Source organism: Balearica regulorum, chromosome 18, assembly GCF_011004875.1.
Source record: "Balearica regulorum gibbericeps isolate bBalReg1 chromosome 18, bBalReg1.pri, whole genome shotgun sequence".
Taxonomy (NCBI): Eukaryota; Metazoa; Chordata; class Aves; order Gruiformes; family Gruidae; genus Balearica; species Balearica regulorum.
This window is the reverse complement of record NC_046201.1, coordinates 14,067,143-14,087,324: the sequence shown is the minus strand read 5'-3', so window position 1 is coordinate 14,087,324 and position 20,182 is coordinate 14,067,143. Positions and strand designations below refer to the sequence as shown.

The 20,182-nt window shown below is 41.7% G+C and overlaps 1 protein-coding gene across 7 annotated transcripts in view; it reads right to left on the bottom strand.

Annotated features, from left to right (window-relative positions):
• Nucleotides 1-458: 458 nt before the first annotated feature.
• The window catches only part of GAS7 (growth arrest specific 7), a 105,251-nt gene continuing 85,527 nt past the window's right edge, over nucleotides 459-20,182 (bottom strand). For 4 of the 7 annotated variants that reach the window (XM_075771034.1, XM_075771031.1, XM_075771030.1 and 1 more), the window contains 6 exons: nucleotides 18,394-18,472; nucleotides 15,988-16,116; nucleotides 13,891-14,014; nucleotides 12,607-12,686; nucleotides 10,065-10,208; nucleotides 459-9,351 (listed from right to left, as the gene is read on the bottom strand). In XM_075771034.1, coding sequence (XP_075627149.1) covers nucleotides 9,238-9,351; nucleotides 10,065-10,208; nucleotides 12,607-12,686; nucleotides 13,891-14,014; nucleotides 15,988-16,116; nucleotides 18,394-18,472 — 670 coding nt within the window. In that variant the 3' untranslated portion in view covers nucleotides 459-9,237. The remainder of the gene's footprint in view (nucleotides 9,352-10,064; nucleotides 10,209-12,606; nucleotides 12,687-13,890; nucleotides 14,015-15,987; nucleotides 16,117-18,393; nucleotides 18,473-20,182) is intronic. The other 3 variants (XM_075771033.1, XM_075771032.1, XM_075771036.1) reach the window with 1 other exon arrangement.

Genomic DNA, 20,182 nt, shown 5'->3' with positions numbered 1-20,182 from the left:
CAAAGACTCTGCTGTGAAAACCAAGCTTATACCTGGAACTTTTTCAATGTCATACCTTTCTTCTCCTTCTCTGTGAAGAGAACGCACACCTCTGCAACTACTTACCACATCAGTGTACAAACACACTGCGGAGCTGCGGGATGCCATTCTGCAGGTGGTTGCAGAAATTAAATTTTTATATGAGGTCAAAACCCAACAAATTCTTAGAAGAAAGCTCCACTGAGGTTTATGAGATGCGTGGATAATGCCATTACTTCCAAGGTCCCAGAGTCACACATTGCTGGGAAGGTGGGCTTGTGTTCTGCAGAACTGCAACATCTGCTTGCTCTGAGTTCTGCTGCTATAGCAGTATCCCATGCTGGTCACTCTTGAAGACAGTTGTTGGATTAGACAGGGTTTTGGCAAGGATGACTTTGACTTTGCCAGAAAACCTGCCAGCATGCATGCTAACTCAAATATTCAAAGTAGAACAATTTATTAACAACAACATTTCACAACAGTGTTTTCTCTTCAACTAAGCTTCAAGATGCACGTGGAACTTGCAGGTAAAGGTCTGACCAGGTGTAGAAGACTTTTACAGATCATTTAAAGCATGCCCATTTCACGGCAACTGCTTTCAAACTGATCACGGTCAGCTTGCCTGCTTGCTTAAGAAACAAAACCTCTTAACTGCAGGTGTTTCTTAAGTTGATTTCCTAATACAAATTAAAATTTTGGGGACTGTATTCATCTGAATATCATGCAAAGACTTGAAAAGAAGAAGTACAAGTACTTTACACCCAAGTGATGTGATTGCAAATTCAAACTCCATTAAGCTGGTATCAACAAAGCAGTACATGTGCATATGGCACCCCAGGTATTCTGTGATGATACTGCATTCAAAAGGCGTGTGGCTTCAGTAGGAGAAAAAGCAACTGGGTAAAGACAATTCCATGCTCAATGTGTCTCTGTACAGTTTATTTTACAGGAGATGAGATGAGCACTGTGGTGCATATAAACTTGCGGAACAATATAGGAAAATACAGTTTAACCATATGAAATTGTTTTACAGTAAGACAGAAAAATTATGTATAGGAAATGCCTTCAACACTGAAGGAGAAGATCCACAGCTGACATAGAGTAGCTTCCACTGAACTCTGCCAGTTTACCCAAGCTGAAGATCTGCCCCTTAAATATTTTCTGCTTTCAACTTCTTAAGTTCAGTAAGTGATTCCTTCATGTATCCTTATGGAACAAAAGCCATAGTATAATTTGCACAATGATCCAAGAATTACTAGTTACCCAGAGGCTGTATGATATATAAACTATTTAAGGGGTCTATTCAGCCAAAATTTATGGAAAGTTATAAAAGTTTGGTTACACATCTTTAAAAATAAGTCATTAGTACTGGCAAAAGACAACTTTCCTAGAAATTTAGAAGTATTTAGCAAAAGTTACACAAAAAGGACCAAACAAGCAACTTTATTTTAGTAGAAAACTCTAGTTTAGTGTATGACTGTTGATCTGCCCCACCTTTGAATCCCTGCTGTTAGAATGTCTGCAGAACTGTTTGGTGGATTTCTCACACTGTCTTGGGGTGCTGAAAGAAAGGAAACCTTCTAAGGAGGAAGAGAAAATAATTGTCCAATACTAGTACCTGCTTTTCTTATAGTGGATACAGGTTGCTGTCCCTAAAGAGTGTTTTTGACCTCTTGGAGTAAGAGTGGTAAATGGACATCCAAATTCCTTAGGTCATTCTGAAAATCTCAGCCATCACATCAAAAAACTCCAAAGGAACACAGAATTTCAGGTCAAGCGTTCCCAAATTCAAATGACTAAGATTGTCAGGTCATGCAGATGTGAGATCCCCAGAATCACTATTAAGCTTTAGAACTTCCAGTACCAAAAAAATTCTTCTCAGCAACTGCTTTAAAAAAAGAGTCAAGGGTTTTTTTATTTTACAGAATAAAGGCCTATTTAGGCCCCAAATGCCACTTACTCAACTATTTTTATGCAGAATTCCCTGCTTATTCTACTGACACCACTATACTGAAGGATGTGTCAGAAGATTAGGATACCAACGCTCCTTCAATGCAGTTGCTTTTAAGTCTAACATTTCCTACTCCATTTTCAGCACTGAGAATTTAGGATGACTGTGCTGGACAGTAAATGATCAGTGAGACAAAGGCAGGTCTACTGGATATGTGGATGTCCTAAATGAGTGCGCAGTGCAGAGCAAGGAAGGAGGGTTGAGAATCCTGCATAGATCTGTGCATACTGGCTGCTCCTGAGTTTTGGAAATTTGTAGGGTGAATCTGTGTATTTTATATGTTTGTAGCAGATACAATTTAAAGAGGCACTTCAAGGGGAACTACTAGCAGAATTTTAGTAGGGTTCTGATACAAGCCATTACTCAGTTACTCGTTAAATCAGTAGCCCTGAAAGACTGCATATATTCAAAATTAAAGTCTTGTTCATTCACTGAACCTGAATACGGCAGCTGAAAAGCTTTTGTTCTCAATATCCACTGAGTTTGTCTCTTATGATGCACCTGAAATAGTTTAACTTAATGTAAGTTGAGGGAATTAAATTTGAATGTTTCAAATTTATTTTTTTCTGTAATTATTATGCAGTTAACCTAAGACGTATTTTTTATTGGTCTAGGAAAGATTTTGTCCATGTACAATTCTTAGAGTGAGATGCATCATTAGGCACGAAAGGTTTCTGCCTTGAGGAATACATGGGATTAGAAATTTAAGTCAAATTGTGCTATGTGTTGGTCCCTTCAGAAAATATGTCCAGGAAGAAAAAAAAATAAAAAAAAAATGTGACTAGCACAAGAAAGAGTCATTGCACTTCCAAACCCGGTGGCTAATAAGAAAAATCCAAAACAAAAACCAAAATAACCCCTCCAAAAAGCGTGCACTTACCACTCTCAGAAAATACCCAAAAGCATGAAGTTTGGTCAGCACATTAAGGAGAAATGAAAATTCAAAATTAAAGAAAAGATCCTGAAAACTTATGTATCTCAGTGATGGAGGGTTGACTACAGTAACAATGCAGAGGAAAAAATAAGAAAGATGCACATTTATATTAATAAGATCTACTATAAGACAAAGTAATGATTATCATTTATACAATAGTGCTTCCCAGGAAAAGACAAGGATTTGCTGATAGGAAATACTTCATCACCGTTATGCAACAGAAAGACTGTGTGCTGCTCCAAGCTCCGGGAGAATACCTGCGCACCAGGCTGGACACGTCCCCGCCTGACTTACAGTCAGTTCAACACAAGGGCACAGGACATCACAGCGCTGCCAACCACCAAAAACCATTCCGTAGTCATCAGCGTGGCACTGCCACAACTGGTCTTCCACTGGCACGACCAGGTGCTAGTTGCAGTGCCTGGTATCAAGCAATAGATACAAGGGAACGTTTCATCACTGATTTTCATGTGCTAAGTAGAATTGAAGAGTGATGAGGCCGCTACTGGACCTGTCAGGATCTGAGGGACACAAGTGCCATATGTTGAGAAGCTTAAATGCCACTGGGGCAGCTAAGTATTTTCCTGCCCTATGTGTCTGGGTTTTACTTTGAATCTGCCTGTGACTATTGCCCAGCTGTCTGAGTTCAATGGACCAGCAGGCTCCTCTGGTGAAATGCAGGACAGCTCTGCTGTGCAAAGGACAGGACACCCGTTAGCCGTTCCCTACTGCTGTACAAGCACAGGAGGAGTGCCCACACAGCAAGAACCATTCACAGCAACGCTTTGGCAACCTCTGGGACCTCATTCTCCTATTTCAACGCATACTGAGCGGCAAAAAGCTTACAGGCTTTCCAGAAAGGTCTGTGATCAGGAAAGCTCATTATTTTGAAAACTGCCTTTTTCACTGTCTTTTGAAGACCTAGTTGTCACAAAGCAGAAATGTTAGGGTGACCAGGACTGCCTCCAGGACACCAGACTCTGACAGCTATCTCTGGGAACAGACCCAGACTGCACTAGTGCAAAAGAGCACACTAGCTACTATAAAATTGTAAATATGTTTTCAATTCTGAAGGAAACAATCAAACGATCAGACCAAGAATTCACATCTACTCATTCCAGGGGGACCTTCAAGGTGCTGGTCTGGATTTCTTAAGGTGCTTGATAGTGAAGAACCCACCTGGGTAAAGCAGTGCTGCTCTTCTCCGTGTGTGTGACTAAAGAAATAGATGGGCAGAACTACCTTTCCACTTAATTGTGGACTTGAGTTTTTACAGCTGCATCAGGAGGTAAGCTGCAGGCCCATGTGCTGAGCTGCACTCCTACCACAGCCTGACACAGGGTCACTCGTGGAGCTGCTGGGAACTGCACGTATAGCAGCTAGGTCTTATACATTAAGTATTTGAGGCTCTCATTTCTTAATGTTTACCTTATGCATGGACTCAGTGACTAAGGAGAAAAGAGGCTTGTGCATTTCTATTTGTTAGCCTGATTTTCAAAGTCTTTTATCACCTACATGGTCCCCGTTGTGTTCCAAGAAATCTCAGTGCTGAGCACTTCCAAAGAGCAGGTGAAAAGAAGACTGCACATTTATACATAACCACTCTAACTTGCAGCAAATATTTAAATAATGACATTAACAACAGTGACAAATTTAAAGAGGTTCTGAGAAGGTCTGAGAAATTATGACTGCCACTGAGCATGTGAATGTAAAGTTTCCTGTGAATGCTTTACAGAAAACTCCTGCTTGCAAAAAAACCAAACAACAAAAAACCAAAAGGTGATCTGCATGCAGTTCACTGTCACAAGACAGCTACACACACTGACATTACAGCATGGGGCTGTCAGTTAAACAAAAAGCAGTTAATTCTGCAGCACAAAACTGCACAGATGCATAAAGTGTAAAGGGAACCAGAGCACAAGTTTGCATGCTGCCTGTTATGCACGAAAGGAAGAATGACTTTAGTGTTTACTGTAACTGTGCAACACGGAAGGGGAGCACAGCTACCCCACAGCAACGCAGGCAGGGCTGCAGAGGGGGAAAAGTATATAGGATTTCCATATGACTTTAACTGCGCTATTTTAACAATCGCTAAAAATCCCAATGTCGAATAATGAAATAACATTCCTATAAGGGAACAACTGAAGTCTTTCAAAAGATGCTCATAGAAATGATGAACAAAAGTGAGTTACAGGCGTGAGTGAGGCTGGAGCAAATTGGAAATCTGAAAATTAGGCCATTTTGGATGTTGCTCTATGAAAGCAACTGGACTCTCGCCAGTGATGGGAAGAGAGTGCACCAGGCCCACGTGGTAAGGGACTCGTGGCTTTCTACTCATTAACTGCAACAGGAATCAGCCAACAGCACTGGATCCAGAACGAAAGAATACCTTAGAGAAAGACTTCCAACAAGGACTCTATTGAGTAAACCATGCCAGAAGTAGGCTGGTATGGATGATGAATAGAACTTTCTTATTCTGTATGGCAGCTAACGTTACAGCTGGTAAGCACCTCACCACCTCTGGCACTGGATTCAGGACACCCAACGGATTCCAAGCCCTTGAGCAAAAGGGGCAAAAGGCTCTGGCTGAAGCAGGTCACCAGGGAGCCAGAGGCTTGGCAGCATGAGACCAGTATGTGACAACATTGCTTAGACAAAGAGGGAGCTTCGCAGGAGCAGCAGGACTCCTGAAACACAGGCAGCTTCAACAAAGACTTGGGCAAGCAAAGCTACCAGAAAAGAACCAGAGGCAAATTCCCACTAATTGCACCTCTTCAGGTAAAAGCAAACAGTACTAATCAAAAGCTCACCACCTGCTCTGTGACAACAGAGCTGTATGAAGATGTAAGACAGCTTTGTCACTCAAGAAAAATAGACTGATACCTGTAGTGACTAAAACAATAAAAACTTGCATCAAGCGTGTGAGCCCACCTGCCAGACGAAATGAGATGACCCTTAAGCTCAGTACCTATGGCGGCAAGAGACTTGCTTTGCTATTCCTGTTAATCAGTTACACTGCATCATCATGCTTTTCACATGCTAGCTATTTTAACATAACATGAAGCTTGATCTTGCTCTGGAGAAGAAGCTGTTTAAGATGAATTATTGCATGGGTTCAACTGCCATTTTGCAACTCAATGGAAGATGAATAGAGCAGTGCTGAAACTCCCAGTTACCTTGTTAGGAACAAATACAAGGGCAGGCATCCATGCTTCCCTTCAAACATGCCACTACCTTCTTTGAAGATGATGTCCGTTCGGAAGCACAGAGGCTCCAGCACTCCCTGACTTGTAAAGCATCACACTGTCCAGGATCCATCAGCCACAGAAGCAAATGAGCCAGGTAACACTGATCCCACTGTCTGCAGTGCCGTATCACAAGGGAATATCATCTTTTGCAGGAAATAAGCTGAAAACTGTCTACAAGCAACAGTAAAACTTCCCTAACGCTTCCACTGATTACAGATGAAAGTCTTGTAGAGGAAGCATCTCACCCGTGGCAGAGCAGCACCCCGTGAGAGTTTGCTGGCCCTGGTAAAGATTAACAGTCCAGTACAAGTGCTCTCCTCAGATTATTGAAGTGAAAAAGAGATACAGACTCCATCAAGAGAATTATTGTTCTGTGCAGCTCACACATTCCTGCAACATTTCGAATGGACCAAAAACTAGAAGTAGGAAAACTGTTTGGAAACAAAACAAAGGGGAAAAAATTACCAGAAAACACAACTGAGAATTTAGAGCAGCTTAAATACACCTTGGTAGAGGAACCAAAATACATTTCAGTCCTCAGAGAAACCTGTGCTAATGGACAGTATTTCCAGTCCAAAATAGATAAAACAACAAACATTTTTGAAGAAAGAGGAAAGATAAAGTATAATTGATAACAGATTATTTCAGATATTTATTAAGGAGAATACCGTATAAAGTGCACACCTAGCTGGTTTTGCAATCAAAACAAGAATGTGGTCAAGATTGCTCATTCTAATTTACAATACAGCTTAGAATACAGGGGTAGACCTGAGATGCAGCTCTTAAGTACTCCAGTTATTTTTGGCCATTGAAGTTTTGAAAGCTCACCCTGCACCTGTGGTTTAAAAAAAAAAAAAAAAGTGCCTGTCCTCCAAAGTGCATGGTAGAGATAAGAAAAGTATACATTGGTATGCAAAAAAAATTAATAGGACAGAGAGTGAAGCAGTAGGAAGACTGAAAAAGATCATCATGAAACTTCCTTGGTTGAGCAGCAGAAGCGGGGTCTAGGGAAGCGTATGTACTCTAACTGAGCTCAAGGACTATGCAACGCTTAGGCAAACCATGTTTCATGTGTATTGGAATGATCTTTGCAGGAACTTAGGAGAGACTCATGTAACAGCGTGCCAGATGCTTCCAACACAGAGAATAAAACAGTAGTTGCAAATTCAGACATGTGCAGTGGAAGTGCAGTACAGGAGGTGTCACACCAGGCAGGAACAGTGATCCTGAGCACACAGTGGTCACAGCATTGCACCTGCCAATGTGCAAAGATTTATAAAGGTTCATGACACAGCAGAGAAGTGGGTTGTGGAGGCATTTGCAAGACAGGAATGAATCTATACTGATAAAGAGATGGTTGAGAAAAAGGGAGCAACAGGAAAATGCAACAGAATTCAGCTTGAAATAACACGCCAGAGAAATAATCACTGCAGTAATATTAAAAATGTGTTTCAGGTAAGACTTCTCTGTGTCTCAGTTTGTATTTGTAAAGCAGAATATTAATTCTCAATGATCTAATTACAGCACTTTGAGGCTGGTGACCAAAAACCTAGAATAGTAGTAGAACAAAAGAAGGATGCAGTTTTGGTGTTGGGGAAAAAAGGATGGTAACGACGAGATCAAGTGGAGCATAACTGTCAATCAAATGAAACAGTATGGTTTGGGAAACTGCAGATAACAACACAGTAAACACTGAGTAAAGGCCACAGTGGTGAGAATCAAGGTTTCTGCTGGATCTAAAGCAAGAATCTTAAGAATCTTGGCATTGTACGAAATGCTGAAAAGTATATTAACAGCAACACCAAATAATCAATCAGAAGTAACAGCAGAAGAAAACGAGTACCTTTTCAAAATCAGTCTCCAAACTACGTAACACTATGGGCCAAGAGCAGTGTTGAATTTTTGGTAGTTTGCAGTAAGGGTAACAAAGAAAAAACCTAAGGTTAAGACTGATGGTGCAGAAGTGCTGGGCACCTACATCTACATTTAATGCAATCTAGCATCACATATTCATGATACCTTTGAAAATCAGTCTCTAAGAAGATAAACCTCAAAATTTAGCTGGACAAATTTGGTAATTAAAGATACCCAAAGGCTGTGATATTCAGCTGAAGGAACAACAAAGGGCAATTTAAACCTGGATCTCAAATAATATGTTAGGTGACTGTCTTTAAGGAGATTGTGAGAAAATATCTTGCATAAGCAGGAAAGGTTTTGAATATCTCATTTATTCCTTGGTATATAACCTCCTTCTGTCATTGAGGGCACTCAGACAGCTAATGAGGTAGGTATAGCACATCAAGTCTTTCCTGATAAATAATGGTGATGGTAACACTTTCAACCTTATTGATTGGCCTGGAACAGAAATCATGATGATAATGGGTTTATGTATCCCTGAGAGGGAGTATAAAACAGGAAGAACAGGAGTCTTCTCCATAGATTTTGGGAGAAGGGCCATCACTTCACTGCCATGGTGGGAAACTGTCATATAAAATCAATGTGTTCGCACAACACTGCTGTGAGATACGTGTGTTTTATAGATAGGGAGCCAGAAAAGTTAATTGACTTGCCTATGGCCATGAAAGCAGTCAGCAACAGACCTGGGATTCATGATCAGGATTTCCTTGCCTCCTGCATCATGTTCAAACAGTTATCTACTTGCTGGCCAGAGGCTCACTGCATGGTTTTTCTAACATACTGTATAAAGATAGTCATGCAAGGGATGTAGTACAAAGTCACTGAAGAACAGCGCACTCAGAGAGCAAATTTCCTCTGGAAGCTGCGTGCAATTGGGAACCTCTGGTGGGAAGCACATATCTGGTTTCTTCACCCTGGAATGTCTGGTGCTTAAGGCTTAGCACAATGAGGACCGTTTTAATGACTAAATGTAACAGAGAGCCCGCACAGGCATAAATTACATGGTGTCTGGTAGTGGAACAACCTTTTCCCTATGCTCTTCTGACCCCTAAAAATAAACATTAGCCTGGTTAATTCAGTGGACTCGTCACATACAACTATAGATCAGTCTATATTTCCATGTCCACAGGTCGGATATCTCCAGTTTTGTGTTCTTTTACCCACAGTTCCCTGTCTTTGGCAGGATCCACTTTCCGAAGCAACTGATCCACGAGCTCTACTGTCTAAAATGAACAAAACAAGAATCAAAATGTCACGGGTGCATTTCAAGCAGAGATAGTCATTACTCTGAAGCATAGAGCGGCTACGGGCACGCCTACGTTGAATTTGCAGACAAGTGAGAACTGCACGTACGCGAGACTCGGTGGACAACAGCCAGATCTGAATGTGAAGCCTTGTAGTGGGAAACAGAGAAAATGCAGACTTTTAACGTCAAGCAGACAGGCTTCCTATACCGGGCACTGGTCAGTTGGTCTCTGACTCCTGCCCTGCAATCTGTACCTTACGCCAAATACAACCATGTACTGACATCAGCATTCCCTGTATTTTAATATTTGAAAATTAGCCATTTTTTAGTAAGAAAAAAAAATATACTCCCTCCCCCAACAGTGAAACTATTTACCATCTTCCTTGCAAGAACAGATGACCTCAAGGAGTAGTACATCATGCTGGGAGAGCTAGTAATGGCTCATGGTGGCCAAATATAATTCAATTCATTGTGTCTCCCCCAGCAAAAAGGTGTAATTCAGCAGTATGAAATGTAACCAGGATCAGAGCAGAACTGTAGGGTGGCAGTACAGTACTGCTGCAAACTAACAAACTGACTGCATGTTTTCACATCTCCTTTTGATACAGGTCAGTCAGATGAGGATAGGGACCATTCTGTTCAGCTGGAGTGCAGTAGAGACCAAAGGCACCAAACAAAAAGCAGACTTACGCTTTGGTTGAACATGTCTGTCTCATGCCGCAGCTGTGTATACTGGCAAAGATGCTGCCGAATCATCTCCACCCTTTCAACTTCTAGTCTCTCAAGCTCCTGGACACGAAGAAAAACAAGTCCATATTTTTCTTGGAAGCTGAGCTTGAAGGCCCAGAGAAAGGATGACACACAAAAGGCTGCCAGTCAGTGCGATACTACCCCAGGGTCACGCTTTGGAGCTGAATTCTGTGGTTGCACATCCCTCTGATTTGCAGAGAATCAGAGACAGCAAGCAACAGAAGTCACTTCAGCCTGTGCCTAACGGCAGAAAAGAAGGTCAACACTTTTCCAAAACTTTTCAACCAAGACAAAGAGAGGAGCTACTGTCTTCAGGGATGCTGCAAGCAAGAGGGAATCTATTTCCTGCAAGAAGCTTTGCACGCTTTGTTGCTAGCTCCAGAAGTTACAGTGATTCCCTGGGGAAGCAGGAGCCCATGTTGGGGTGTATGGCTGAGAGGGCCTGACCGACCTCGGTCTAACCAGACACCTGTAAGAGCAGTTTTATCTGTTCACCAGATGATGAGCTGAAACAAGTCTCCACCTCACTCAGCTGGCCATAAACAGACCCCAGCAATGCTTTAGTGGAAAAGGCAGGTGATTTCCAACTTTGCTCCTGATTTTTTCTGCCTCCCTCTTCTCCTGGATTCTGATATTATACCCCAAATTCTGCATTTAGTCCCTCTTTGTCCATCTGAGCCGCAAAAGTGGAAGCAGCATGCTATGGAAGTCTGCCTTTAAAGACGTATACTGTAATGCACTGTGCTGTATTACTAGAAACCTCTGTATTCACAAGGACATCAATGGGGCCAAATCTTAAGAAACCTGCATTCAGAGGGCATTTCAGGTGTCCGCTTATGGGGCATCGTGGTGGAGTGCAACCTGAGCATATACAAGTAGGCAGGCTCCTACACTGCCTTCCCTGTGCTACCTGCAATTTGTTAAATGTCTTTTGGGAAATAGATTCTTCATTACAGCACAAAAATCTCAGGTGGCAGACTATCTGCCTAGGGAGGAAGAAGAGCAAAGGAGCTTATGGTATGGAAACAGACTGAGCTCCAATTGCTGTTGCTGGTTGATGTACTGCCCTTACGGAACAAATGGCTCACTTTAAACTCAGCCTCCCTTACTTAGGGCACAGATATGCAGGACCAGAACGCAGAACCCAGTGTGCTAGTGCTGGTAAGCACGCCACATGCAGAACGTGCATTGTATCTGCACCAGAAACTTCACGGAGGAAGGTAAGCAAGGAAACACAAGTCGTCAGACCTTGACTCTCTTGACTTTGTATTGCATATGAACTAACCTATATCTGAGCTGATTAGATGCAGACTGTTTTTCAATTTAGATTTTATATTCATGTATACCAAGACTTACCTTCAAATGCTTCTCAGTCTGAGTTTCACAACTGACAAACCTGCTGTGCAGCCTGCTGGCTATGACTTCCCTCTTGAGCTATCTACTAGTGCACTTCTGCATCATATTGATTCTCCAGGGGCAAATATGCAGCTAACATATACCTGGCCACACCTGGAGACAGTGGCACTTGCATCAGTGAGAAACCGACAGGGAAGGTGAGAAGAGAATCAGATCCCTTATGTATAGGAACAGCCAACTTTTTCTCTTTTGTTCTGCTTTTGGAAAGACATCTGCCTCCTGGTTTTCCACTTACCCATACGCCTTTATTTATTTACTGCAGTTTAAGTATTGCACCAACACACTTCCAAATGCTGCGCAATTTATTACCCTGCTTCTCATTAGGAGGAGTTTACAGTTTTGTGTTTGTCCAATGAGAAAAATATATGCAAAAGACGGTTTTATTTCCTACTTTTGAAAGCGACTGGATGTTGTCCAGAAGGGCTCTAAGGAATGACATGAGGGAGGAGCCCTAAAGCCAAAGTACAGGTATTTCAAGGAATACAGTACATCAAAGCTGTATCTTGGCATCTTGGTGACTAACCCCAAAGGTAAACACCCTGAGGGTGAATACTGTGAGCTGTGTTATCTTCAGAGAAACAGAATAATAGGCAATTAAAGCATGCCTCTTCTGAACTGGCAATACTCACGAAGAAATTCTAAAATCATGGAATGCAAAAATTCATTAATGTATAAATGGATTCAGTGATTTATCACATGTTTTTCCATGTCTTCCTTGTGCATTACTTCATCCTTCCTGAGGACAATTCCAGTGTTATGGCCCCTAAGAAGCCCTGAACTGATGTCTTCCTTGTGCATTACTTCATCCTTCCTGAGGACAATTCCAGTGTTATGGCCCCTAAGAAGCCCTGAACTGGTTTAATGCCTTCTGCAAAGAAACAATTATTTCTTCCTTCCCCTAATGATATGAGTTTTTCTTAGAACTGAGAACAGGAAATACATTGAGAAGTTTATCACTCAATTTTTCTCACTGCTTTGTACTGTGACTAGCTGTGAGTGATGAATGTTGCACGCTATCACAATTTTGCAGTGTTATACACGTAAGATGCTAGACAGAGTGACATACCAGAGTGGTGGTCACCATTTCCTCAAACCACTTGGACTGGGCTTGATTGTAAAGATCCACACAGCGCATCAGGTCATCTCCTGAAAAGTTCAAGAGAGCAACACATTAGTCTTCTCTAGCCAGTGTTACGGAGCTCAGAAGGAAACTGCATTTCAGGTTTTGCAGGCAGACCCAGAGGGTTTGCAGGTCAGTCCTGGTGGAGCTGAAGGCAGTTCATGGTATTTGTTATGTGCAACAAAATTTCAACAAAATGCAGGCACTTAATGTGTGGTAAAAGATTAAGTGATAAGAATGAATGAGGGGGAAAGACAAAATTTTAAAAAGAAAAATATGAACATTAAGTAATATTTTACAAAATGCCCAGAACTATGAAAGCAAGTTACTTCAGTTGAAAAAAACAATGGTCACAGACAGAATAAAATAATTAAAATGGGAAATCAATAATAATGAGTTATTGAGCTGTCAGGTAGCACTCTGTAGGTGACATTGCTGTCTAAGACAGGTCTGTTTAAAATGAGAGTCAAGTGTCAGGCTCAAGCTGTCTGAGATCAAGGCATGCTTATTTGCAACCTCAACCCAGGTGCACACTCATGCCTTCTCCAGCCTCTGAGGATGCACGATTCCAGTCAAGCTCTGACTTCCTCCTGTGTTCAGGGCAGTAACACAATCAGCTGTGATTATTTCAATTTTTACTTTGTTGCAGGCCTCTGTTCCGACAGAGAGAGAAAGGTGGGTGGAAAATCTGGAAGGCATGTCTCAGAGATTACTGCTTTCTGGCTAGTACATTTTTTCTTCTTTAAATGAGGCTCAGTTACACTTTCCCTAATGGTTTGATGCCTAGGTCCAGGGCTCAAATTCATCCTGTTCTTTTAGGTGCAAAAAGATCTTTATACATAAACAGGGACAAATCAAGCTTTAAGAACAGGATTCCACAGACCAAACAAGTGCCAAAGAAGTAAATGCATCTGGAAGTCTCTCATGGACTTAGAACTTGGGATGGCAACCAAGCTCTATGAAGAAGACAAAACAAAAGCACAATTCACCCTCCTTTCACTCTTCTCACCCCAATTATCAAAATCATCCGTTTGCGATGTCTGACTTTGAAAAACTGCACTTGTTTCTTCAGAGGATTGAATAGCAAACAGATTTGTAGCACGGTTCACTTTGACTTTGTAGCTACAATATTAAAAAACAAGAAACAGGTGGGTGGATGTGCAGCTGCACCCCAGCTCAGTCCTGCGGGGCTGTGTTCACCTCTGGCCGCCGATAGACACAGGTACTCACCCGCCTGCGTGGACTTCCGTCTTGCCTTCTTGATTTCCTCTTCTGTCTTGTTGCTGAGCTTCACCTCTAGCTGCTGTGTTTTCACTTCCAGATCCTTCTGTCTCTCTGTCAAGGCTTTCCGGGCCTTGGAGTAATTAAAAAAGAGTCACATGTTTTTGAGGAAAAGAGCTGCCAGCTCCTTTCAGCCATCTATGACTCCTTCACACAAATATTTGTCAGTAAGAAGTCTGGGACTCTGCATAAAACATGGTCTTAAATGGGATACAAGTTCTCAGGACACCGTGTGGTGTTCAAAGAAGTGTCCTACCACCATACAGAAGGTGTCACCAACAAATCACAAAAGCATCTGAACTCTTCGCAGGTTCTCAGAGAGGCACAGTGCAAAAGGGATCATCAGACTTTCATGTTTCTTAGTAACCTTCTCATTCGTTCTGGAAGAAAGGGAAGCTGGAGCTTCCTCCAAATGTCTTAACCAGCATCATCAAGACACCTCTTCCATTTGCTTTTCTTAGTTGAACGAATTTCAAGTATCTTACAAAATTTATTTTTAAGTACCTTCTGGATTGAATACACACTTACCAGAAACTCTAACCACAGGAACTTTTAGATTTATTTCAGAAAAACTAATTCAGGTGTGTAACAACAGCAGTTTATACTGTAGAAATCAAGAACCTGAGACCTGGTTACAACTATTTAAATTACTTAACTTTAAAGTTCTTCAGGTTTTTAAAACCTGATTTATTGGTATCATGACTGAACTTATACAGGCAAATTAGTGAAGTGTCTTAATAAATAAACACCATTACCACATAGGCATGCTGTCACCTCACTTGCTGACGTTGCTTAAATACATAAAAATAACTTGTTTTGCATGGACTTGCTAAAAAATAGGTCACATTTGTTCTTTATCCTGAATGGTTATATTTTGTTAGCACCTTGCAGTTTTCTACAGTCACACCAGCCTCCACGTTAGAACACTCTTGAGGGACTACTTGAATTTTTTGTTTGGTTTGAAAGACTCTGTGCTTGGAAGGTCACAAGAGGGAGCTGCAGGAAAGCAATCTGGTGAGAAGCTGTTTCCTTCATCAGGCACACTGCAGACATAGCTTTTCCCTTTATTTTATACCTTCTTCTCAAGGCTATTCTAATTCATTCTTTTCAATATCCTTACTGAGGACTGTGTTTATTTGTAAATATGACTGTGAAGAACTTACCGTTTTGCAGGAAAATGCCTTCCCTGCGTACACAGTCTAATAGCCTTGTGTATCCTGCAACAACTCTGTCCCCAGGCGAACTTTCTCACGTGCACTCTGGTCTTTAACAAAAGCCCAAACAGCCTTCTGGGTTGGCTGAGCATTGTATTTTCCTTTCCAACTTAAACCCAAGAGCAAACCACATGAGGATACCATTTGGCATAAGCAGCACCCTGGCAGCTGAGGCATAGGTATCCCATTTCCTGCCAGCTGCTGCTAAGAAAGCACTTTCTGGTGGGTGTAACTGTCCCTAAATCACAACCTCAGCTACCTACTGGATGTTCATGTTAAAACATTCTCCCGACACCAGGGTGCTGCTGCTGTTTGGGTTTTTCAGGTGAGGATGTTTGCTGTGCGATGCAGAAAACAGGAACTGGGAGAGGGTTGGTGACTGGCTGTGCCAGGTTCCAGCTGCCTTCCTTGGCCATCTGCCTTTGGCCACTTGCATGAGAAGATACTGAGCCAGGCGAGCCTTTGGTCTCACCCTGCTGCTATTCTAAAGCAAGGGGTTTTAAATTTTGAGGGCAATAGATGTGACTTCCAGATGCACATGAGCAAGGAGTATTTGCATTAAATGTATTAGAAACGCATTGTCCCAAATTGGGACGGGGAGGATGAAACAAAAAGCCAGTTCAGCAGTAATACATTAGCCCTGCCCATAGCCCCCGGTTTCCCAAATCTCAGCTAAGCGGCAAACCGTGCCAGGGGCCGAGCAAAGCATAACTAACAGCAGAGCCACCTTTGTGGTTCTTTGTGGAGGAACAGAAACTTTCCACAGGGCAGCTGCTTTTTTGTCCATACCAGCAGTATCTCATGAACTCTCCAGTTTGTTCTCTGCTCCCACCTTTTCAACTGCTGTGTAGCGGCTGGCCAGATGCTTCCGTAAGTCTGCTATATGGTGGTCACACTTCTTCATGTCTTTCTTAAAGTTCTCTCTGAAGTTGAGCAGGGGTTTCTCTACCTCGCTCTGAAGCTGGTAATGAAAACAAAGAAGAAATGGCAATAATCCTCAGGCAGTAATTCCTGGCTCTTCTGCTAAGCAGAGCTCAGGACAGAGAGGAAACAATACATACAGCGCAGCCAAAAGCAATGTCGTACAGCAACACTTCTCTTCCCCAAGGGAGATTTGAGTGAAGCTGCTACAAAACTCATCCCTTTGCAGGACAGCTCTGTTAAGGGAATATTTACTGAAGGGAGCAAAAGGACAAATATCTTGTTTTCCTCTCTCCCCATTAATTCGTATCTCTCTTCTTACACATAAGATTCAGCTGCAAGCAATATCCAGAATGCTACTTGAGGTGCTCTGATTCTGACCTAACTGATGCAACTTGCTTAAAAAAAAAAAAGTACACAAACTAAAGCTGCTAGCCTTGACTGTAACAAGATGAATCAGTGGACTGCGGTGACATGTCTGCATTTCTTTTATAGTGAACAGAGATCCAACAAGGGCATATCTTATTTATTTCTGTCAAGTCTAAAGAGAAGCCTGAGTATTTAGCTAAAACTCTTTAAGTAGTGGCAAGAAACCACCAAAACGAACTCAGGAGAGATCCATCAAGATCGCACATATGACTTATCTCTTACAAGCAGGACTTGACTGTCGGTGATACTCAACTCTATCAGAGTTTGTATCATCTTGCTCTTTGGCCTTCTGATGCACAGCTGTGACATCCAGGAAATGTGCTCTGAAGGGATACAGGTATTTCAGCTCCCCAGAAGCAACCAAATACAAATTTCTCTTGTGCCTCCTGTGGGGATGCTGGACTCCACCAATGCAGGTGAGTTGGGTCCGTAATCACCTAACATGCCCACACTATCAAATAGTGTCTGAAAGCAAGTATTTTCAGCCTTTCTCCAGTGCTGTTTTAATGGAGAAGGAAACTTCATTCAAGCTCAGTGCCGTCTTTTAATGGAGAGGGGCTACAAAGACAGCCGAGGCCCTGCAGCACACATCCTGGAGAGGTTAAACAAGCCTAAAGCAGAGCTTGTTTAGGCAGATGAAGACTGGCATCACAGCGATCTAATAAGGCCTACAGCTATCTGAAGGTTGGATGCAAGTGTAACAGAGCCAAATTCTTCTTCATAGGGCCAGGCAATCTCAAAACAAACAATTGAGCTTTGGGAGGTTCGAGTTGAATGTAATTTAAAATAAATAAATAAATAATCACCAGAATGGTGGCTGGGCAGTGGAACAGGTTGATCAGAGGTAATGAAATCTCTGATATTACTTTCTGAAAGTAATAGCAATAATCAATATGTTTAAAAACATAATCTTGTTAATAGAAGAAAGCTGGAACTAGAACTCCCGAAGCAAGTGCGGGAAGAGTTCAGAGGGTGCTACGTGAGTTTCTGTGCAGGGTTTAAGGGAAAAGTACAATAATGAAAGAGCCCCTATACATTGCCTGCCCACATGCACACACCACGCCAGGGTGCATTTCGTCCTCTTGGAAAACAATACAGGAGGACAACGGGGAGCAAAAAGTACTTCACTAATTACAGTCCTGAAGTAGAAGTTCGAAGCAGAGCAGCCGGTTTCCAAGGTAGCGGCCGGTTGCCGGAGTAACCTCTGCATAATCACTTACAAACAGCGCAGAGCTATAATTTTCCTCCAGAACATGGCTGTTGTACTGAGACATCTGCCACTGTATTGAACTTGATCACCCACAGAGGTTAACATAATGTAACAGGACGCAAGAGTATGTCACATGTGGTAGAAAAAAGCAGATAAATACCATAATTTGTAGAAGAAATCTCCTTGGGCATCACTTGAGAAAAGATCCAAAAATAACATGAAGTAAGTTCCCCGTGCACTTTCCAGAAAGGCTAACAATACAAAGAAGTTAGAGTCCTGGTTCTCCTCCTTCCAGACAGATATAGTAGATTCTTGTTGAAAAGCCAAATATTATTTTTTTATTTCTTCCTCTACAGAAGTAATCTGTACCAGCTCTAGGTAAATTTACTTGAGCAGGCTGGAACTTACATCCCTAGGTGAATAACCTCTCGAATCAGTTTTCCTTCTTTTTTTATGAAAAACTAGAGCAGATATGTTTTAACTTACTCATCAGGTAGATTAAATAAACTATGATTTTGGCAGGAACAATGGACAGAGTTTCAATAAGTTTGTTCACCAACTTATTAATTCTTTTAAATTTTTAACATATGTATGTGTATTTTCCCCACTAACAAGCACTGAAGGGAGATCCACATCAATTACAGGGCAAAAATCTTTGCAAAAGGAAGAACTATTTACCTTAGAAGAAAATTTGAGATGAACCTCTGCTTCATCAGCTAGACTCTTCTTTAGCTGAGCCCAAGCCTCTCCTAGTGTGCTGAAAGAACACAGAGCAACAATGATCAATGCCCCGTCTTCTGCACATCCTCCCAGTGAGACTTGTCAGGTAGTGCCAGACAGACATGGTACAATGCTTTGTGCCATATCTTGCTCAGCAAAATCATGGAAAAGTGACAACAGAAATCTGAGAAGACAACCAATCTCTGTGACCAAGGCAGAATTATATTAGCATTATATGTAGCAGAGCTTTGAAAACACTGATCATAACGATCTCCAGTTACAGAGATGCCACAGTCTCCATAAGCAAGGTACGTCAGTATCTTATCCTTGCCGTAACAGTTTTCTTTTCTAATCCTTAAAATAAATCTTCACCCATGCAGTTTTTCCGTTGCCTCTTCTACTTTACACCCTACTTTTGGTGAACAGATTATTCTGCTTCTCCTCGGAGAAGCCTTTCAGTATTTGAAAATTACTCCATTTTCTTCTTCCTTCAGATAAATTATTTTCTAGATGATGGCAGTTTAGGTACACTCCTCTAGACTTTCTCCAACAGCCTAGATTCCTCTTAAAGTGTCATAACCAAAACCATCTTCCAGCAGAGGTCTTCCAGTTGCTAAACTGGTAACAGATTATTTCATAGCAGACGCTCTTTCTTCTACATATCTCTCTGTATGACTGCCTTTTTAGACAACAGTGTGAAGTTGTTGATGAATAAGCTTGTGATTCATTACAGCCAGATCCTTCTCCCACAAACTGTTATGTAACTGTATCTTTCACATCCTGTGAAAGTATAAAACCTGGTAGTTTGTTGTCATTGAAATGCATCTTCATTTTTTTCAGTTAATTTCTCTAGTTTAACAAAATAATTCTGAATTGCAATCTTTTCTTCAAATTGTATGTACCATCCCTCCTGGCTTTGTCTCATGTCTGATTAAACCAATTATTTATTCTACCATAGGTCATTAACATTGAAAAAAATCTGGACCTAGGACGAACCTTACGGGATCTAGCTCCATAGCTACTTTCTGTACTTTACTTAAGTAGTGGGTATGATTTCTTACCTGGTTTTGCGCCTTAGGTTTTATTTAGGCCACATTTCTCTTGCCTGCCTACAAGAATCTCCAATTGCAAAAAGCTATACTAAATTAAGAGCTACGATGCTGATGACTTCTGTTATTCCACCACTGGAGGAATTTAGGTTGGTTTGACACTGTTTTGTTCTGTATGCATCCACAATAATTGCTCATCACCTTAGTTTTCTACAAAGTGCTTCCAGAAAGCTTGATGGTTTATTCTACCACTTTGCAGAGGTTAAATAAAGCTGAGTGACCTACAATTTCCTGGCTCCTTCTCTCTCCTCCACTCCCTTTTCAAAGATTCATTTTTGCCCCTTCCTGACAGCCTGAAAAATTGCCTGTCATCTGCAATTTCAAAATAACGATCTGTAATCTCTGACGTTGCTCCAGTGAGTTGAGTCCTCAAATATGGTGTTCACCACAGCTAAACAACCTGAGATGGTTTCACCTACATAAGTGCTCCCAACTCTTCTATTTCCCTGGTCCCACCCTGAGGTCCCCTCCCCATTGTCTAGTTCTCACTAGCACTAACTAGTGGATCCATTTAAATAAAGAAGGTATTTCAGCTTGCTAAGCATCTTCTGCATCCCATATCCAGCTACAATGACTTCAGTGACCATGGATTGTATCACCTTCTGTGTACGTGCACCAACTTGGGAAGAACCACTAAT